The sequence below is a fragment of the Chrysochloris asiatica genome, unplaced genomic scaffold, assembly GCF_000296735.1.
Source record: "Chrysochloris asiatica unplaced genomic scaffold, ChrAsi1.0 scaffold00318, whole genome shotgun sequence".
Taxonomy (NCBI): domain Eukaryota; kingdom Metazoa; phylum Chordata; class Mammalia; order Afrosoricida; family Chrysochloridae; genus Chrysochloris; species Chrysochloris asiatica.
In genome coordinates, this window is record NW_006408836.1 from 1,228,349 (window position 1) to 1,251,857 (window position 23,509).

General features: G+C 39.0%; 1 protein-coding gene across 1 annotated transcript in view; it reads left to right on the top strand.

The window, feature by feature from the left end:
* RNF180 (ring finger protein 180) overlaps nt 1-23,509 on the top strand; it is a 242,894-nt gene that overhangs the window by 180,491 nt on the left and 38,894 nt on the right. The window contains exon 6 of the mRNA XM_006875291.1: nt 7,711-7,836. Coding sequence (XP_006875353.1) covers nt 7,711-7,836 — 126 coding nt within the window. The remainder of the gene's footprint in view (nt 1-7,710; nt 7,837-23,509) is intronic.

Genomic DNA, 23,509 nt, shown 5'->3' on the forward strand with positions numbered 1-23,509 from the left:
TTCTTGAAAGATTTCAATTTTTCTTCCATCAATTCCTGGTGCCTTGTTCTTTGCCAGTTCCTTCAATGCACCTTGGACTTCCTCCTTCGGTATTATTGGCTCTTGATCATATGCTACCTCTTAAAACAGCTGAACATTAACCATTTCCTTTTAGTACATTGACTCTGTGTATTCCTTCCATTTTCTCTTGATGCTTCCTGCATCATTCAATAATTTGCCCTGGGATCTTTAAATAAAGTCGAGGGTTGTATTTTTTCTTCACTTCCCCCAGCTTGAGAAATGCTGAGCATGTTCTTCCTTTTTGGTTTTCTGATTCCAGATCTTTGCACATTTTCTTGTAATATTCGGCGTTATCTTCTCCAGCTGATCTTTGAAATTTTCTGTTCAGCTCTTGGACCTCCTCAGTTCTTCCATTTGCTTTAGCATCTCTATGCTGGAAAGCAAGTTTCAGTGTCTCTTCTGACATCCATTTTGACCTTTTCTTTCTTTCTTGTCTTCTCAATGCTTTTTGCTTTCTTCTTGTATGATGTTCTTGATGTCATCCCACCAACTCTTCTGGTCTTAGGTTGTTAGTGTTTAATGTATCAGATCTGTTCTTCAGATGATCTCTAATTTCAGGTGGGATATATTCAGTGTCATATTTTGGATCTCATGGACTTGTTTTCATTTTTTTCAGCTTCAGTTTGAATTTTCATATGAGTAATTGATGGTCTGTTCCAGAGTCTGCCCCTGGCCTTGTTTTGACTGATGATGTGGAGCTTTTCCATTGTCTCTTTCAGCAGATGTAGTCAATTTGATTTCTGTGTATTCCATCTGGTGAGGTCCATATTGAAAGTCGTCTTTTATGCTATCTAAAGAAGGTATTTGAAATGAACAAATCATTAATTTTGCAAAATTCTATCATGTGTTCTCCAGTATCATTTCTTTCACCAAGGCCATATTTTCCAACTACTAATCCTTCCCATTTGCTCTCAACCTTTGCATACCAATCATTAGCAATGATGAATACATCTTGATTGCATGTTTGATCAATTTCAGATTGAAGAAGTTGGTAGAATTCTTCTATTTCTTCCTCACTGGCTTTAGTGGTTGGTGTGTAAATTTGAATAATAGTGGTATTAACTGTTCTTCCTTGTAGGCACATGGATATTATCCTATTACAGACAGTATTGTACCTCATGACTGATCTGGATGTGTTCTTTTTGATGATGAATGCAACAACATTCCTCTTCAGTTTGTCATTTATGACATAGTAAACCATATGGTGTTTAGATTCAAAATGGCCAATACCATTCCATTTTGGCTCACTAATGCCTAAGATTTTGATATTTTATGCATTCCATTTCATTTTTAACAACTTCCAATTTTCCCAGATTCATGCTTGTACATTCCATGTTCCGATTTTCAGTGGATCTTTACAGCTGTTTCTCTTCATTTTGAGTTGTGCCCCATCAGCAAATGAATGTCCTGCAGGCTTTTCTACATTTGCATCATCACGGTCAACTCTACTCTGAGGAGGCAACTCTTTCCTAGTCGCATTTTGAGTCCCTTCCAACCTAGGGGCTCATTTTCCAGCACTATATCTGACAGTGTTTTTCTGCTATTCATAATGTTGTTAGTGACTAAATATTTGGAAATAGTTAATCACTCCTTCCTAGTGTGTCTTGTGGGTAAAGATGCTCATCTGAAACCTGTCCCCCATGGATGATGCTGCTGGTATTTAAAATACCGGTGGCATAGCTTTCAGAATCACAGCAACACACAAGCCACCGTAGTACAACAATCTGACAGACAAGTGCAAATAAAAACAAATATGAAATATCATCTCACACCAGCAATAAGAGCAAAGATAAAAAAAAGTAGAGTACAATACTTGCTGTGGGGATGTGGAGAGACTGGGATGCTCCTGCATTGCAGGTGGGATTGCAAAGTGGTCCAACATCTCTGGAAAGCAATATGGTGCTTCCTCAGAAGGTTGGAAATAGAAATACCTTATGATCCAGCAATTCCTCTACTTGGTATTTACCCACAAGAACTATGAGCCATAACATGAGTAGATATATGCACACCAATATCATTGCAGCACTATTTACAATAGCAAAAAGATGGTGACAGCCTTAGTGCCCATCAACTGAAGAATGGATAAACAAACTGTCATACATACACACAATGGAATATTATGCTATCTCGAAGAATGACAAGGAAGCTTCAAGAATGGATAAACAAACTGTGGTACATACACACAGTGGAATATTATGCTACCTTGAAGAATAGCAGGGAAGCTGCAAGCCACCGCATATCATGGATGAACCTTGAGGACATTATGTTGAGTGAAATTAGTCAGTCACAAAAGGAGAAATAATGCATAGGACCACTACTGTAAAAGACTAAGAAAAAGAACCCATACTAAAGGGGGGCAATTCTTTGCTGGTTATTGGGATGTGAAGGGTGGGGTGAGGGGAAGGAGATGAAGGTGTAGCACATGGTAGGGAATAGAAACAGGACAGTTTGGGTTCTAGGGAGGGGGGGCAATATACAAGAAGGGTGAGGGGACTGGAATAATAAAGCAGATAGGAAAACAATTAGGCAGGTTTGCATGGGCTAAATGGGACAGAGGTAAATAATGATGTATGTACAACCTTGGAACAACAGGGCTCTGGAATACAGGGATTGAGACATGGTTGGAATGGGCAAAAAGGGGGAAATAATGTTAAGATTCTTGGCTGTCTTTTGAATGTTGGTTTCCCTGGCATACCATTATAAAATAGACACTTGAGGTGGAAAGAAAGGAATAGCCAGAAATATCATCATGGAAAGCTTGTAGTCTGTCTTCTGCCTATAACGGATTGGAATACCTAAAATGGGGCTACAACGTGCCCAGTGAAGGAGGCTTCCTGTGGACCCTCTGCATTACATAAGACCATAGGTGGAATCCTGAACCACATCCAGAATCTTCTAAGGTAGGATTTTTCCATTGGAAAGGACAAACAGACCAGCCTGAAGTGGCTAGAACAAAAGAAGATATTTCTTGAAAGAAAGACCGACAGGAAAAAAAACAAACAATATAGGCAGCCCGACGGATTACTACATAAACAAGTTGCTTGCCCAGGAGACATCAAGGCAAGTGGATGGGTCCCCTCAGGGCAAACCCCCTTCCAAGACTAAGAGTCAATGGGAGTAGACACCCTGATTGGTGACCACATTCATCACCAATAAGGGGAAGTGAGGGGAAAACAGCAGTGAAGCTGCCAGCTAAGCCCTACAACATTCAATAGACTTCTGTGAACCCTGGTGGAGACCTGGTCGGCCAGCAGTGTGGCAAGAGCTGGGGACTCTGGCCCAGAGTCATTGACATAGCCACAGAGGACTAGAGTGGAGAGTGACGCATCCAGCTGGTAAGAAAGGGCATATGCACACTTGCAGATAATACCTACTTGATCTGGCTTCAATGACTGGATGATCAGAGATCAACTAGAAGAAGAAAGAAGAGGAACAAAAGAGTAATCTGATAAAATTTGATGAACTTGACTTACACCTATGGATGCAGTAGCTCAAAAGAGGGAACAAATCTTTACAGCAAGGATCATTCCCACCTTCTCCATACACAGAGTACACAGGATGGGCAAGTTGGACATTGGCTACCCAAAATGTGTTGGGGGGCCCTACAAAGGCAAGAAGTGACTGGCTTACAAGCTTTCAAGAGGAAGCTGAGATCCAGAGGTCACAGAGGAAGGTAGAATCTTTTCCACTGAGTTGTATCCAATCTATGTGGTCAGAGCTGATGAAAGGAGATGCGAATAGGACTCTTGTGATACGTAGTGAATAATTGCTATCAGGACTGATTGTGAGGCTTGGAAATGTAAAGGTAGACGTTCTGTAACAGTAAGGGGAGTGATTGACTTTGCAGTCTATGAGCGGAGGTCCCTGGGACCATTAAGGGAGAGGAGCAGAGAGCAGAACCCTACCCAGAGAAACAGTGACACTATAGATAGAGGGAGAGAAGATGACATGGAGAGATGGAGCGGCTGGAGACGTTAGACCAGAGAGGCAGAAGGGCCGTGTGCTGACAACCGGGGGCAGGCTTGCAGGGTATACCATTTGGTTCGTTGATGATGCATGGAGGGGATTGTAACCATGGCAATGACACAATATACAATAGGATGAATGTAAAGCTAATGTTCTTCTATGTAAACAATCACATAATTCACAATTAAAAAAAAATTTTTTTAAATGGGATGCATACACTTCTATATCCTCACTAGCATTAGTGAGCTGAAATGGACTTCTAATGGTCATTTTGAATCTGACATGATTTATTATGTGCGGAATTGCAGATTGAAGAGGAATAGTGTTGAATTCATCATCAAAATGAATGTATCAAGATCTGTCTTGAAATATAATACTGTATGTGACGGGATAATCTTAATATGCCAAAAAGAAAGAGCAGTTAACAGCACTTTTATTCATAATTACACACCAACCACTAAAGCCAGTAATGTTGAAATTAAATAGCTCTATGAACATCTTCAGTCTGATATTGATCAAACATGCAATCAAGATGTATTGAAATTACTGGTGATTGAAATGCAAAGGTTGGAAGCAAAGAGGAAAGATCAGTAGATGGAAAATATGGCCTTGGTGATAGGAACAATTGTGGAGAAGCATGATAGAATATTGCAAGACTGATGACTTATTACAAATACCTTTTTAAACAACATAAAAGATGACTGCAACATGCACCTGGCCAAATGGGACATACAGAAATCAAATTGACTACATCTGTGGAACGACATGTTGAAAAAGCTCCATATCATATCATCAGCTAATACAAGGCCAGAGGCAGATTGTAAAACAGACCATCAATTGCTCATATACAAGTTCAGACTGAAGCTGAAGAAAATAAAATCAGGTCCATGAGAGGCTTAATATGACATTGAACAAAACCCACCGAAATTTAGAGATCATCTGAACAATAGATTTAATTCATTCGACTCTAAAGATTAAAGTCCAGAGAATTATGAGGTGACATGAAGAACAACGTACAGGAAGAAAGCAAAAGGTCATTAAGAAGTCAAGAAAAAACAGAATGGATGTCAGAAGAGACTCTTACTATCCAATATAGAGATGTTTCCATAAAGCAAATGGAAAAATTGAGAAGATACAGAAAATTTCGAAGGTCAGCTTGAGAAGACAAAGTCAAATATTATAACAAACTGTGCAAAGATCTGGAGTTTGAAAACCAAAAGAAAAGAATATGCTCAGCATTTCTCAAGCTGAGGGAACTGACATAAAATTAAAGGCTCAACTTTCGATATTGAAGAGTTCTATGGGCAAAATGATGAAGCAAACATCAAAAGAAGATGCAAGGAATACACAGAGTCACTGTACTAACAAAAGATGGTTGATGTTCAATCATTTCAAAAGGTAGCATATGATCAAGAGCCAATGATCCTGAAGGAAGAAATCCAAGACATTGGCGAAGAACAAGGCACTGAGAATTGATGGAATACAAATTGAAATCTTTCAGCAAACTGATGTGGAACTAGAGGCACTCACTCACCTATGCCAAGAAGTTTGGAAGACATCTGCTTGTCAGACTGACTGGAAGAGATCCATATCTGTGCTCATTCCAAAGAGAGGTGAAAGAGGGAATGCGGAAATCATCAACAATATAATTGATATCCCATGAGAGTCAAGTTTTACTGAAGATAATACAAAAATGTCTGCAGCCATACATTGACAGAGAACTTCCAGAGGTTCAAGTCATATTCAGAGGATGTAGAATGCTGATGTCAGAGGGTTGCTGGCTGAAAGCAGAGAATACCAGAAAGGTGTTTGCCTGTGCTTTGTTGACTGTGCAAAGGCTTTCGTTGTGTGGATCATGACAAGCTATTGACAACATTGCAAAGAAAGAAATTCTGGAACACTCCACTTGTACTTCTGAGGAACCTCTACCTAGACCAAGGGGCAATTTTTTTAACAGAACAAAGGAACAGCGAATGGTTTAAAATTAGTAAAGCTGTGCACCAGGGTTGTATTCTTTGATCATAGTTATTCGGTCTGTATGCTGAGCACATAATCTAAGGAACTGGATTATATGAAGAAAAATGTGGCATTGGGATTGGAGGAAAATTCATTAACAACCTGCGATATGCAAATCATAGAAACTTGCTTGCTGAAAGCAAAGAGGACTTAACGTACTGATGAAGTCAAAGTCCACAGCCTTCAGTGTGAGTTGCACTTCAGTGTAAAGAAAACAGAAACCCTTAACACTGGACCAACAAACAACATCCATATAAATGGAGAAAAAAATGAAGTTGTCAAAGACTTCATTTTGCTCTGATCAAACATCAATACTCATGGAAGCAGCAGTCAAGAAATCAAATGACGTATTGCATTAGACAAATCTGTTGCACAAGACCTTTTTAAAGTGTTGAAGAGCAAAAATGTCAATTTGAGAACTAATGTGCACCTAACCCAAGCCATGGTATTTTCAATAACCTCATATACATGCCAAAGTTGAACTGTGAATAAGGAAAACCATAGAAGAATTGATGCATTTGAGTTATGGTGTTGGAGAATATTGAAAGTACCATGGGCTGCCAAAAGAACAAACATCTGTGGGAAGAAGTACAGCCAGAGTGCTCCTTGGAGGCCAGGATGGTCAGACTTCATCTGTCATATTTTGTACATGTTATCGGGAGAGACCAGTCCCTGGAGGATTTCATGTTTGGCAAAATGGAGGGTCAGAAAAAAAAAAAAAAGTAGGCCCCCCAAGAACATGGATTGATACTGTAGCAGCAGCATTGGGCTCAAGTGTGGCAACAAATGTGAGGTTAGCCCAGGACTGGGCAGTGTTTCCTTCTGTTGTGCATAGGGTCACTATGAGTCAGCAGCTAATAACAACAACGGTGGTTAAAGAAAACAAACATTTCTTTATTTGTCGTCCACTTGAATATTTTCTTTGGTAGAGTGTCTGATCATATGTCCTGTGCCCATTTTTTAATTGGGTTCTTTGTTTTTTTTCTTATAGAACATGTTGTAGTTCTTTATAGATTTTAAAGATTTGTGTCCCTCGTTTGATATGCCATTCCAAAAAATTTCCCCCCGTCTGTGGCTTCTTTTTTTATTCTATTGGAAAAAATTTTTGATGCACATAGAGGTCCCAGTCATCTCTTTTGTCTACTGATATTTGTGTTATAAATGATGTTTGATAGTGTATGTATGCCATATATCAGAGCCATTAAGTTTGTCCCTGTTTTTTCATTGATGATCTTTATAGTTCTAGGATTTACATTTAGGTCTTTAATCTGCATCTATTTCATTTTGTTTTCCATATATTTGTTGTGCAAGGTCTATGTAGCATTTCTGCATCTTCTGCCATTTTGTCACTCTGCCTTTTTAAGACCCTCTGAGAGCACAGGTACTGTATCTTATTCATCATTGTATCTTACACAGCTGGCATAGGATCTAGATACTCAGCAGCTGTATGTTTAATGTGGAGACATACCAAATTTGAATCAAATGTGAATTTGATGAAGTTATATCTACTTTGGCTGAAAAAGGTTGAATACACTTTTGTCTTCACTCTCCTAAAAAGATTTGAATTTATCAAAATACGTAGCAATTATTTTCATCTTCTTGCCAAAACAACCTATTTGACTCATTAAAATATTTAAAACTATTTTTTTTTCTTTTGCTTTATTTTAGAACTGAACAATGCCACAAAAACATTCTTTACTAAAGAATATTTGAAAATAAAACAAAGCTTTCAGAAATCCAGCTCTGCAAAATGGCCACTACCAAACTGCAGAAAAGCATTTCATCTTTTTGGAGGTAAGGAATCCAGTGCAATACAACAACAAAACAGTCTGGTAACTTTGTCCAAAGTCTCGTCTTAAAAATATTTTTCTCCTGCCTTAGGAATGTTAGTAGAAAAATATTTCTGTATTGATAAATTTTATGTAAGGATTTTGCTAATTATCTCCGAAATTACAGTGAAAACACATTCTAGACTATAATTACTCACACTATATAGAATTACAAACAGCAGTGAATTTGGTTTAGGTTTTGTATAGTGAATTAGTAAAATGAATTAGTAAAATAAGGGCAACACAACCTCTCATATCATTTTTAACTTGAAAATTTGTTTCTATATAATTATCATACAATGTGGACATAAAATATAATTTCATCTATTATAAAACCATGATAAATTGCAGTGTAGATCTAGTGTTTAACCCTTACGATATTACGGGATCTGCTAGGGAAAGTTCAGAGGTGGGGAACCATTGTCTTCAGGAAGCAGGAGGAGATTTTACATAAGCGGTCTTACAAGATCAATATAGCAGTCATACAGACTGAAAGGATATGAAAATAGAATCTGTATGATTCAAACAAAAAATAAATTGGTTGATCAAATTCCTGGATTTTAAATAGAATAGTGTTAGGACAAATATAAGCAAGTACTACTTTTTATAGTAGTTTGAATAAAGAAAGTCGTTTAAAGGAAGCTCATCAGCCGCTCCTTGGATATACAGGATCACTATGGGTAAGAACTGACTCGACAACACTTAACAACAATAAATAATCACATACATTTTTAAATATTTAAAAATTATGAAATTTGATTATACTGAGATGTGATATGTTGTTGCTAAGTACCGTGGAGTCGGTTCCAACTCATAGTGACTCTGCACAGGGTTTCCAAGGCTATAAATCTTTACTGGAGCAGAAAGCCTCATCTTTCTCCCACGGAACAGCTGGTAGTTTCGAACTGCTGACCTTGCGGTTGGCAGCCTGACTCGTAATCACTGTGCTACCAGAGCTCCTTGAGATGTGATATAGATAGTCTTAAAATATATCACTGTCACATTTGACTCAACATATAACATGAATGTAACTATAAGAAAATCAATCTCACTTTCCAAAGAAGGATAATTTGTCATTTGCATTATAATCTTTAAAAGATTCCTTTTTATTCCATCTTCTATTCTACACTCAGATATTTGAAGAATTAAAGGTCTTTTCCATCACCCTATACTTTGTCTTTTTGTATTGTAAAGTAGTACTGAAACTCATATAAAAAGTTACCTTTTGTCATTTCAGATTTCTTATTCTCCCTATAGAAGTTCCATAGGGCTTAACTTTTTAAAAAAATATTTCTTAGAGTAACTTTATTATACCCTCTTAACTCTTCCCTATCCATTCTTTTAACCTTTATTCTGAGTATGTTTATGAAATATAAAGCTAGGGAGTACACCTGGTGTGGATTTACCTATTAAGCTAAGTGTGTGTGGTAGAAGACAAAAAGTCCTTCAGTGAAATAGCCAAAAGACAAAAAGCTGTGCTGAATAAACTAACCATTTCTATATCAGTATTTTTCCAAGTTTCCTTAATTGCAACTCACAATAAGAAAAACATTTTTCTATCCCCAGTTGATGGGCACACGCAAATGAAGAAAAATTTTGATGATGTAACAACTAGCCTTACCATATGCAAGCACTCTAATTTTTTCTATTCTATTACTTTCCATTTCATTTTTTAAGTTGTTAATATCAGCCCATTATAATGATCCAACTTACCAGTCCAAGTTATTTCTGATTTCTTCCATTTCATCAGTCAGACATTGTCTGGCCATGTAGCCCGTATTCATTCATACTGACCTTTAAGACTCAAACTATTAAAAATCATTTTTATAAGAGATAATAATAAGATAATATACAGCAAGAGGAAGGTTAGCAGAGGAAAGGTGAAGCTACTGGAAGATGAAAGGAGGAATCCAGGAGTTAAATTGAATAGAGATAAGTAGGGTTAACTAATAGTCCACACAAGGGATCTTAATCATTTTAATGAAACAAAGTATAGAATTTGTTGAATGTAAAACTAATGATCAGCTCTGTAAATCTTCACTCAATTCACAATAAGTAGATAAAAACAAAACAAAAAAGAGTTAGAATTATATCTGCCTGAGAGTAACCTAAAATTCAACTAACAAACACATAAGCAAATGTAAGGGAAATTATTTGTTTCTTTGTTTGTTTCATTCTTGCCTTTTTTTTTTTTTCTTAACATCTTTAATGGGTCTTTTAAGTTTCAGAAAAAAATCCATTATCTTTTTATTTCATTTTTCCATGAACTTTTGAAACCCTCCTTGCATATAAAAAGAAGTTGCAGCTTTGATTCTTGATCCAGGTCTTTCTGTTTTGTCTCGTCACTGTCTTCAGAGGATAAAAATCCCTGTATTCATCTCTTCAGTCTCAGTTGCAAAAATCAGATCACACAGACTCCCCTTGTTACAAGACTGGTCAGGAATCAAGAGATTAGATTGTTATAATTGGCTTAGGCACTTGCTACGTTAAACCAAACTTACATTCTCTTGGAGAGGAATAATGGAAAAATAGATATTACATAAGGATGTTAACAGTGCCTTATACAACTTAAATAGCACTTGGTTTTCTGAAGCCATTGAGGCTGGATAACCCCTAATGTATTACCCTGAGAAAATATTTAAACCTTAAGCCAAACCATCCACTGAAGTCATCTTTAAATCAAGTAATGGTTATTGTTGTTGTTACTAGATGCCATCTTCTGATTCATAGTGGCCCTATGCACAACAAAACAAAACACTGCCCAGTCCTGCACCATTCTCACAATTGTTATGTTTGAATCTATTGTTGCTGACACTTTGTCAATCCATCATGTTGGAGGTCAACCTCTTTCTAGTTGACCCTCTACTATATCACATGATGTACCTTCCTTCCTCAGGGACTGATCTCTTGTGACAGCATATCTAAAGAATGACAGACCAAGTCTTGCCATCCTCACTTCTAAGGATTGGCACAATGGCAGCAACAGTGGCCTCAAATTTAGCAGTGATTGTGAGTATTAAGAAGAATTCTAGCTGTATTTCTTCCCAGACAAATTTGTTTATTCTACTGGCAGCCCATGGTACTTTGAATATTCTTTGCCAACACCATATTTCAAATACATCAATCCTTCTACAGTATTATTTATTCATTGTCCAAATTTCACATGCATGTGAGGTGATTATTGAAGTACAACATTTTCTGTGATAGGATATTATCCATGTGCCTACAAGTAACACCAGTTAATAAGACTACTATTCAAATTTGCACATCACTAAAGCCAGTGATGGAGCCCTGGTGTGGTGCTGTGGGTTAATGCTTCAGACTGCAAAGTTGTTTGAACTGAAAGGTCAGTGGTTCAAGCTTACCAGCTGCTCCATGGAAACCCTATACAGGTTCGGTATGGGTTAGAATCGACTTGACAGTACATAACAATAACAACAACAAAGCCAGTGATGATGAAATTGAAAAATTATGCCAACTTATTCAGTCTGAAATTGATCAAATTTGCAATCAAGATCTATTGATCTTTATTGGTGATTGGAATGCAAAGGTTGGGAACAAAGGGGAAAGATCAGTAGTTGGAAAATATGGCCTTGGTGATAGAAACAGTCATGGATGTTGTATGACAAAATTTGAAGATCAATGAGTTCTTCATTGCAAATACCTTTTTTAAACAACATAAAAGATTTCTATGCACATGGACCTAACCAAATGCAATACACTAAAATCAAATTGACTGCATCTGTGTAAAGACATGGTGGGAAAACATCATCGGCCAAAACAAGGCCAGGGACAGACTGTGAAACATTGCTCATATGCAAGTCTAGGCTGAAGCTGAAAAAAATTAAAACAAGTTTACGAGAGCCAGAATATGACCTTGAATTTAGGGAACAGCTTTGATACATTAGACACTAAAAACCAAAGACCAGAGAGTTGTGGGATGATATTAAGAACATCATACAGGAAGAAAACAAAATTCTTTAAGAAGAAAAGAAAAAAGGAAAAGACCAAAATGAATGTCAGAAAAGATTCTTAAACTTCCTCTTCAACACAGAAATGCTAAAGCAAATGGAAGAAATGAGGAGGTAAAAGAGCTGAATAGAAAATTTCAAAGGGCAGCTCGAAAAGACAAAGTCAGATATTACAGCAAAAAGTGCAAAGACCTGGAGTTAGAAAGTGAAAAAGAAAGAACACACTCGGCATTTCTCAAGCTGAGGGAACAGAAGGAAAAAATCAAGCCTTGACTTGAAATAATGAAAGATTGTATGAGCAAAATAGGAGTCCTGGAGTGGTGCTGTGGGTTAATGTGCTGGACTGCAAAGTTGATTCTAGCACAAGATCAGATGTTTAAGCTCACCTTCTGCTCCTCAGAAGCCCTATACAGGGTATGGGTCAGAATTGCTTTGATTGCACTTAACAACAAAAACAATGGGGAAAATATTGAATGATGCAGAAATCATCAATAGAAGATGGAAGGAATACACAGAGCCACTGTGCCAAAAGGAAATCATCGATGTTCATCCATTTCAAGTGGTAGCATATGATCAAGAGCCAGTGTTACTTAAGGAAGAAGTCCAATGTGTGTTGAATGCATTGGCAAAGAACAAGGCTTCAGGAATTGATGGAATATAAATTGAAATGTTCAATAAACTTATGAAGCATTGGAGACCTTAACTCATTTATGCCAATAAATTTGGAAGACAACTACTTGGCCAGGTGACTGGAAGAGATCTATATTTCTACCCATTCCAAAGAGAGGTGACCCTGTGAAATATGGAAATCATCAGAAAATATCATTAATATCACATGCAAGTAAAATTTTTCGAAAGAGAATTCAAAAATGGCTACAACCATACATTGAAAGAAAACTTCCAGAGGTTCAAGCCAGATTCAGGAGATGACATGCTCATGTCAGATGTTTGTTGTCTGAAAACAGAGACTACAAGAAAGATGTTTTACCTGTGTCTTTTTGACAAGGAAAAGGCTTTCAATTATGTGGATCATGACAAGCTATGAACAACATTGCGAAGTATGAATATTCCGGAACTCTTAATTGTGCTTATGAGGAATCTGTGCTTGGACCAAGAGGCAGTTGTTTAAACAGAACATGGGAACACTGAATGGTTTAAATTAAGAAAGATGTGCGACAGGGTTGTATTGTTTCACCATACTTATTCAACCTGTATGCTGAGCAAATAATCCAAGAAGCTGGGTTCTATGTAGAAAAACGTGGCATCAGGATTGGAGGAAGACTCATTAACAACCTGTGATATGCAGATGATACAACCTTGCTTGCTGAAAGTGAAGAGGACTTAAAACATTTACTGATTAAGATCAAGGAGCACAGCCTTTGATGTGGATTGCATCTCAATGTAAAGAAAACAAAAATCCTCACCACTAGACCAATTAGCAACATCAATGTATATGGAGAAAAGAGTGAAGTTGTTAAAGACTTCATTTTCCTTGGATCAACCATCAACACTCATTGAAGCAGCAGTCAACAAATCAATGACATATTGCATTAGGCAAATCTGCTGCGCAAGACCTTTTTAAAGTGTTGAAGAGTATAAAGATGCCAGTTTGAGGACTAAGGTGCTATGGTATTTTCAGTAACCTCATTTGCATGTGAAAGTTGCTCAATGAATAAGGGAGACTGTAGAAGAAGAGTTATGGTGTTAAAGGAGAATGGTTAAGGTACCATGGACTGCCAAAAGAACAAAAAGATCTGTGTGGGAAGAAGTACAGCTAGAATGCTCCTTAGAAGCCAGGATATCCAGACTTCATCTCTCATATTTCAGACATATCATAAAGAAAGACCAGTCCCTGGAGAAGGATATTGTGTTTGGTAAACTGAACGGTCAGGGAAAAGGAGAAAGATCCTCAACACGATGGATTAGTACAGTGGCAGCAGCAGTGGGCTCAAACTTAGCAGTGATTGTGAAGTTGGCACAGAACCAGGTAGTGTTTTGTTCTGATGTGCATAGGGTCACTATGAGTCAGTACTAACTGGGGGGCATCTAACAACAGCAAAAAAATTTCACAGTGACTCCATAGTATAAGTGGTGGACTATGAACCACAGGGTCAGAGGTTTGAGCCCACTAGGAGGCTTTCTGCTCCTGCAAAGATTTAAATTCTCAATAACTCTATACATGATCGCTCTGAATTAGAACCAACTTGACAGCACTTTAACCAGCAGCAGCAACAATTTTGCTGGTGTAATAACAACATGCAGCTGAGATGCTGATGTCTAAGGTATATTTATGGCATCACCATATATTTTTTGTGAACGTTAGACTGGAGAATTGTTTCATTTGGTCATTAGTTTGTCTGAAAGTGTTAGATTGACTCTGCAAGTTTAAACAGGCTCACTATAAATCAAGGGGTATCCACATAGAAAGCTTGTCTAATAGGGTTCAAAACAGTACATGCTCAAACAGATTTCTTCTTGTGAGAAAGTTGGAGGTAAATAAGAGAGACTTTAAAGTTTCTATATATTTGGGGCTAATTGTTAACAGAAAGATATGTTAACCTTTATATTCCCTCTGAGACTGGGACAGTTTTGTTCACAAGATAATTTTTTGAAAGGACCTCTGATTTTTAAAGTCTTTTCTTTTTCTTCTTCTTTTCCTTTTTCTTTTCCAGGGGCATAATAAGGACCTATTTTGCTACATAGGGTTTACATATGAGTGTGAAATTTATTTCAGAGGCAAACTCAGTAACAAGCTCTAGATTAGGCCATGCTACATTAAAAACCAATTGTTGTTATTGTTGTTTTTAGGTGCCATCGAGTTGATGCTGACTCATAGTGACCCTATACACAACAGAACAAAACATTGCCCGGTCCTGAGCCAACCTCACAGTCATTGCTACACTTGAGCCCATTGATGCTGCCACTTTGCCAATCCATCTCTCTGGGGGTCTTCCTCTTTTTCTCTGACCCGCCACCTTATCAAACATGATATCCTTCTCCAGTGACTGGTCCCTCCTGACAACATGTCCAAAGTATGACAGACAAAGTCTGGCCATTCTGGCTTCCAAGGAGCACTCTGGCTGTACTTCATCCAACATAGATCTATTTGTTCTTTTGGCAGTCCATGACACTTTGAGTATTGTCCTCCAAGACCATAACTCAAATGCATCAATTCTTCTACAGTCTTCCTTATTCACTGTCCAACTCTCACATACATATTGAGGTTATTGAAAATACCATGGCTTGGGTCAGGCACACCTTAGTCCTCAAACTGACATCTTTACTCTACAACACTTTAAAAACGTCTTTAGCAAAAGATTTGCCTAATGCAATATGTTGTTTAATTTCTTGACTGCTGCGTCCATGAGTATTGATGGTTGATCCAAGGAAAATGAAGGCTTTGACAATTTCACTCTTTTCTCCATTGATAAGAATGTTATCTATTGGTCCAGTGGTGAGGATTTTTGTTTTCTTTACATTGAGATGCAATCCATACAAAAGGCCAAAATGACTGTCAGAAGAGACTCTGAAACTTGCTCTCCAGTGTAGAGGTGCTAAAGCAAATGGAAGAAGTGAGGAGAGGTACAAGAGCTGAACAGAAACATTCAAAGGTCAGCTCAAGAAGACAAAGTCAAATATTATAACGAAATGTACAAAGACCTGGAGTTAGAAAACCAAAAAGTTCTCAAGCTGAGAACTGAAAAAATAGTTCAAACCTAGACTTGCATTTTGGAAGGATTGATTCTCTGGGGAAATTATTGAATGATGCAGAAAGCATCAAAAGAAAATGGTAGGAATACAGAGTCACTGTACCAAAAGGAAGTGGTTGATATTCAACCATTTCAAGAGGTAAATTAAAAACCAGTTATTACCTGAAATCTCACTAAAATGTAAAAGCATCCATTCTAAAGAGTTCGAGAGGATACCTAATGTAATTTTCCCAATCACTACAAGAGCAGCCTCCAGCAATCACCTTCAGTGAAGGACTTCTAGGTTCTGCTTATCACATGTAATAACAGGGAACTCCCTTCCTTATATCTAAGTTTCTGCATTCTTTAAGAAACTCTACTCGTGTCTATGCTGACTTGAAATCCACCTTCTCACTATTTCTTTTTAATGGTTCAAGAATATTTTAATCTAATCTTCATCCACATGACTACCTTTCAGATATATGAAGACAGATAGGCTGTTTCTTGCAAGTCTTTATTCTGCATAATAAATACTCACTTCCCTTCAACTGTTTCTCATGGAACCCAGTTATTTCTTGTTTCAGAGATAGTAAGGGGACTGGAAACCATAATCATTTTAACTGCAATACTAATAAAGAGATTTAAAAATGAGGATTTCTTTCTAAAAATTGGGTCACTCCAATCAAAAATACACGTAACAAATGTCATGACATTTGCAAAGAGAAATTGTTAACAATTTGTATTCCCTAATGGCGCTGTGGGCTAATGCGTCAGACTACTGAGTCATTTGAACTGCTAGGTCACTGGTTCAAGCTCACCAGCTACTCTTTGGAAATCCTATAAGGGTCACTATGGGTCAGAATCGACTCAATGGCACTTAACACAACAACAATGTGAATTTGGAGTACTGGCATGGCACTGCAGGATAATGCACTAGACTGCAAAGTGTTTTAAAACTGCAAGTTCAAACCCACCAGTAACTCCTGGAAAACCCTATACAGGGTTGCTTTGAGTTGGAACCAACTCAATGGCACTTAACAACAAGGGCAGTATGAATTTAGGGTTTGATAAATAACCATCCTTATAGTGTAGTGGATTACGTGTTGGGCTGCTAACCATAAGGTCAGCAGTTTGAATCCACCAGCCCCTCTGAGGGAGAAAGATGAGATGCTCTGATTCCATAAAAGATTTACAGCTCAGAAACCCTATACAGGGTCACTGTGAGTAGGAACAGACTTGACAGCACTAACAACAACTATCCCAAGGTTGACAGTTGAAGCCTACTGACATACAACAATAGGGATTCTGAGGAGTGGCTGGCGGGTTGAACGCCAACCTTGACATTAGCAGTCCAGTGCTTCTCCTACCAGGACTCTGCATTCACTAAAAAGAATTCTCAGGATAGTTTTGGTTCAAGGTTAAAAGACTGTCTCCTGATGTCTCAGAGAGTATCTTGTTTCAACTTACCAGTTTGGCCTTTTTTTTTTTTTTTTAAACAAGAATTTGAGTTCCTTACATATTTCTCTCATTCTATCCAGGGCTATTTATTGTGATCCTGATAGTAACCTGCTACCATCTAGTTCTTTCAGTGTCTAGGTCAATGAGGCCATGGGTCGTGTAGGCTCTTTTGTTCCTAAGGAATAGAAAAAAATATTTATATATTAGATGGCAGGTGGCAAGATTTCAAGGTCCTACTCAGTCCACTAGGATGCAGAACATGAACTTTGTGATCTATATTGTGCCAATTCATAGTTGTCCCAGGAGATGCAGTAAATTATTTAGAGAAAGTAAAATGTAAACTACTCAGACTCATTTCAGTCATTTAAGTGAGCATGTAGCTTGATGATACCAAAAAGAGGTCAAGAATTTCTAAAGTGATAACCTTCAGTATTCATAACCTTAATCAAGATTTTCAGAAATTGAGCTTCCTGGAATAGAGCAACTGCAAAATCAGTCGATGGTTATGAAACAGCACTTTTTATATCATACTGGAAAATTGCAGTTTTGTAGTAATTTTAACAGGGGAGAGAAAACAAAACCAAATAAAAACCTCTTTTTTTCATGATAGAAGAGTTGAGGATTTGTTTTGTTTTATTTTGAAATTTGAAGCAAAACAAATCTGTGTATCAGTTTCTGTACTTTCACTAGAGTGACCTTGAATGAATCCCAATGCCCTAGTCAATTAATTAAATTGAAATCCCTGGAGATGGGTCCTATACATCAGTATCTTTGAAAGCTCCCCAGGTGATTCCAAGGATGCAATGCATTGCTCAGAGATAATGTGCTTGGACTTGTCACTCTAAAACAGAATGAATTATGGATTAGGAATAGAAAAACACTTTAAAAAGTCCTTTTATTTATGCTATGACTGTATAGTACAGTTCCATTCATCTTTTTCTTCGTATAGCATTTAAATATTCTTAGTCATAAGATATCAAAGAAAGGAAGCAATAGTATATGCCACATGGTCTGCTTTTCCTTGTGATTTTTTTTTTCTAATTTGAGAAAATGTAAGACTGTAGGGTAGATTTTAAAAATTATTCCAAAGATAATTTAAATGACTTAAAACTTTGAGTTCAAGATGGTGACAAAATGGTGGACAGGGCAGAAAGGTTGTGCAGACCTTCTACAACAAAGATACAGAAAATCAAATAAAATAGATGCAGGTATTCCTGGAACTTGAAGCTTCTAGGGACCTGTGGTGGCTGACCAAATGGATGCAGCCATCTTGGACTTTTGTGAACAGCTACAGAGATAAGAAAACACATTGGCATTGCAGAAACATACTTGTGTCTTGCAGAAATAAAGAAATTGTTTTTCTTGTATCCCACATTCCCCTGGTGACCAAAGGCGAGGCCAGCCCCCACCCACCTGTACCTACAGGGAATCTCTCACTCTCCGAGTGGTTGGAGCTGCATGGAGAAGATCGCTGTAGTTGTGGACCCCATTAAAGGAGGGAAAAGTTCTCCATATTGACCTCATTTGGGTGGGCCCTACTCTAAATTTGCAGAGCTGCCACTGGCCAGCCCTGGCCCATCTTTCACTAGGAGAAGCAGCTGAACAGACACATGGAGGAGAACAAAAAGATAAGAGACTGGAGATGTGTGTTGGCCAGCCTGCCAGCCACAATATGGTCATCTTGAAGTTTTGTGGGTGACTTTGAAATCAAGGGGCAGTAGGTGGTGCTGAGGCATACCTTATCACTTATTGTGGAGAGAAAGGGGTGCATTTTTTTTCATGTACCTCACATTACCCTGGTGACCAGAGGTATGGCCAGGCCCTATCTGCATGCAACACTCCCAGGGAAACTCCTGATCTCTGGGTTGTCAAAGACACGTCCAATTGTGAGAAGCAAGCAACACCAACCACAGCACCTGGAATCAGGTGTAACCTGTTCCAGACCCAGCAAACTGGATCTGCTCAGCCCTCAACTAGAGGGAAATCTCACCCTCAGATCCCTTCTGGGCCAGGAATACCTTGATCCCCCAGCTGCTTTGGGGTCTGCACAAACTATTTTTAGATTGGGTGCCCAGAACAGACAACACCTAGCCTTAAAAGAACTAGATCTAGGGTAGATCTAGTTCCCTTACCCACCCACAATGGAAGGAGACCCCAGAATTTTCTCCTGTCTGGGTGTGGCACCTACCCTGGTATTTTTTGTCTTTCTTTGTTTTGTTTCTACCCCCCCCCATTTTCCTCTTATGTTTCACAAATGAACAAATCAGAAATATATGATGCACACATAAATGTCCAAAAGCTAATCTTCAGCCTATAGGCACACAGCCTCATTCTGTCCATGGGCCTAGAGTCCATAGCTGCTCCATGTCACCCCCTCTGCCACCATCTCTGCTATCGCTGCTTCTTCAGGCAGGGACCCCAAGTTCCACTCATGCCCTTCCTTGTTGATGTCCTGGGATTGTCTGTTCCTGAAATGAAACATAACTACTCCCTCTTTTTAGCTACATATCTTCTACAATTACAATCTGACAATCACAATCAATACTACTAACCATTACAATTGAAATAACAAAATCTTATAAGCATCATTCCTACCCCCTTTCACCAGACCCAGCTGGAAAGGAGGAAAACTAGTCAGTGGGGATTTTCTGTTGATCCTTCATTCTAAAGCCAAGCACACAACGAAAATTTGTCAAGTCAGCCACTTTGTTAACAGCAGTTTTAGATTCATGGTCGAAGAAACTGAGGCCACTCGGAGAGGTGAAGCAGAGATTCAGATTTTATTAAACCAGCTGACTCAGAGGAGCTAATTTCTCCAGATTCTGAGCCCCAAATGGAGAACAACATGGGCCTATATGGGGTCAGAGTCCAGGGAGGAGCCAAGTTTGAGGGCACGGGAAAAACCAGGGGGATTGGTCCCATTGGGTGACCTGATTAGCATTTTAGCTTGCCTCCTGGGTAGGAGAGGGCGGTGAATGATTTTTACCTTTTCCTGTTTATTCCCCCCCTTTGATGCCCTTTGGGACATTTTTCCTAGGGGCATCATCTAAATTTTGCATAAGGAATGGTATTTTGGTATTGATTTGGATTGTTGGTACCCTTTTTGATTAATTATTGTTTTAATGGCAGTTCCCATGGCCCTGATTGCTAGTGGGAGAGGGCATGGACTGATTATAAGTAAATTCCAAATAAAACAGGACTCTACCCACAAGGGTCTTGAACACTTTAAAGGTGAAGAATTACCCTCCCCATAGGCTCTATGGGTTCCAGGTTTGCACAGGGAAATGGGCAACTTTCTGCATTTTTTACAAGGCCTTCTACTGCCAGATTCTGGTCATCTACATGTATGCAGTTAGCAAAATTAACCTTCTCACATACCCCTCCTCCCTCCGCAGCCAGTAAGTAGTTTAGGGCTAATCTATTTTGATAGATGGCGTTTTGTATCTGGGTCTGTTGATGCGCAAGAAGGATTAGGGCCATCCCAGTTCCATTGGTTATAGATTCAATTACCTAGGAGGGTGTTCTCACTTTTATAGCAATTATAGAAAAGTAGTGTGGTTACTGTTTGGCCCACCTTGGTGGTATGGGTGTATTGATTACACAGAGTTCTCCCATGGTGGAGATCAGCCAGCTTCCGGTTTGTGGCTGAAGCAGGGTGGATCGTACATCTCAATGTTATCTTGTGAGGGTTGGTAGGGTCAGTTTCAGCTTATCATGAAGATGAGGCTTTCTTCAGTCTGCTGTGGTGAATCCAGGTGGGAATTCCTTCTACCTTGGCTGCTGGGCTTGGGATAATTTCTTGTTCTAGTCCTCAGTAATCTTTGCAGATGCTTCTGGATGCCCTCCCAAAAGGAAAAACAAACCAGGTACATTTATTACACTCTGAGCTAAATAGGCCCAAATGTTTCTCATCCCGTTGAAAGGAATAATGCCTTATGAGAGTCCCATTGTGTCCAAGTTGAGTCTGGCTAACTTGACAGCTGACGGGATGGCTAGAAGGACTTCCCAGGGTCCAGTCCACTTTTTTCTAACTGGGTTTTCAGGTCCGTCTCTCCATGATCTGAGCAGAATATGATCTCCAGGCTGGAAGGGATCAGGTTACTGTAGAGAAAGAAGCAGACCTGGGAAGAGCAATTTTACAAATAATAGGAATTGTGTGATAGAGGTGTTGTGCATACCACTGCACCTTTAAACCTTGTCTGAGGTCAGGTAGAGGGTTGAGGGAAGCTGCCTGGGAAGATTTACTGTATACAACTTTATAAGGGCTCAATTTAAGCTTGCTTCTGGGGTCTAACTGAATTCAAAATAGGGCTAAGGCAACACTTGATCCCAATGTAGATAAATTTCCTGACAGTTTTGTCTCTTTAGTGTATGGTTCATTTTCTTGAACCTCCATGTTGAATGCAATCTCCATTTAATCTGTGGTGTTTAGTGTATGGTTCATTTTCTTGAACCTCCATGTTGAATGCAATCTCCATTTAATCTGTGGTGTTTGCTGCTCTGTTGTCACTTTGGACACTCTGGAAGTCCAAATTTGTAGGTAATCTCCTTCAAGAGGATTTTCACTATTTCTAAAGTTCTTAGTTCTGGTGGGGGAAAACCTCTACTCAACCAGAAAAGGTGTCTACAAAAAACAAAACCAGCAAATATTTAATTCCCCAGCCTGGAGGCATCTGAATGAAATCAGCCTGTTAATTTTCAGAGGGTTGTTAACCTTGATATTGGTGCAGGGCAGCTCGTCTTGAGATTATTCTTGAGGCAGGTAGCAGAGCTAACCTCCTGAATGATTTCTTTGAAAATTTCTTGTTCTAATGCCAGGGCCTAATGAACCCAGTCAGGGCCTCTTTCCTGTAGTGGATCCTTTCATGGACTCAATTAAGAAGAGCAGGGACTAGTTTTCAAAGGATCAGAACCATTCTATTAAAAAGCCACTTACTTTTTAGCTATTAACGTCTCAGAACCAGAATAATTCCATTGTCATCTACTTTTCATTCTTTAATCCCTCTTTCAAATCCTTCTGCCTCAGTTCTACTAAAGTCCTCTGGGTACACCTTAAAGTTTTTCTTGCCAGCATTTCTAATGCCTTCATCAGTGCAATCAGTTCAGCTTTTTTGAGCTGAGATCCCTGGCAGTAGAGCTATTGCCTGTATCTGGTCTTATAAGATTACTATTACACACCCTGCTATCCGAGTCCCTTCTTCCATGTAATTACTTCTGTTCATGAATAACATCTAGTCCACCAGATATAATCAATCAGGTCAGGTTGGCTGAAGAATAATTGGTCAATGATTTCTATAATCATTGTTTAGCCCTCCAGTTGCCACATCAGGGAAGAGGATGGCAGGTTTAGTTGCTCCACAGTTCACAGGGTAATACTCAGATTGTCCGGTAAAATAACCTGGAATTACCTATCCATCCTGTTGTGAGCCATAGGCTTCCCTTTTGTAGCAGGGAGATGGCCTTTTCTGAGAGGATAGTGGTTTCTGTGGGATGGTCAGTTTCCAGGCTTCAATCAGACCTCGACAGGGGATGCTTGTTGGCTCTCCCCGGAGTTCCACTAGTCCTCATGGGGGTTTACCTGATTTTTGATCTCCTTAGGCCAATGTGACTGGTTTCCTGACTTGGAATCAGTAATCATCAGGCATGTTCATGAGGGATCTCCAACTGCAGACTTTGGGTTTCAGAAAGCTGTTTGAACATGCAACTCTGGAAGCAGGTCCTAGCCTCATAAGGGGACCAGCCAGTTACTTTCTTTTCCCCAATGAAGCAGTCCAGGGGTTTCAGGAAAAACTGGTCCTCAGGCTTCCCTGAGATCTCAGTCACCATCCCTGTCCCCATTATTATTTTCAGCTGAGGTCCCGGGGGTGGGGGAGTTGCAGAGGTTGATGCCAAATCATGCTGGGCCCCTTACCCCTGACACCGTTAGTCTTCTGCAGACAATGAAACTTGTTCAACCATCTTTTAAGTTGGATGGCTTTTTCTGCCAGATCCTCCCCTGAGATTTGGGCATTTATATTTTCGTGTCCAGGTTTTTGCATAAGCACATCAGTCCTTGCTTAAGGCCCTCAATTCCTTTCTGAGGTCCTCACTGGGGTTACACAGGCTTACCTCTAGTGGTCTTTTAGGAGGACAGTTACAGCCTGAGATTTCTCATGCTCTCAGCTGTTAAATACCCCGAAGATAACTTCCACCAGTTGGGATGGATTCATACCAATTGCCCTGTCAAATTTCTGCCGTTTTCTTTCTAAAATCCTGAGTGCTTTGGAAGATAAAAATCATGTTAACCATTCAGATATTTGCTGAGTTCTCACGATCAAGGTCTGTGTACTTACAGTAAGCTTGGTAGATTCATTTAAAGAATTCAGAGGGGTCCTCAGTTGGTGTCTGCTGAATTGCTTGTACCATGTTCAAGTTTTTTTGCTTAGGAATTCCTTTTTCAGACTTCTGAGAATGTACCTTTTATAGTACTCCAGTGTAGAATAGTGGTTATGAACCGGGCTGAGAACTGCAAGGTCAGCAG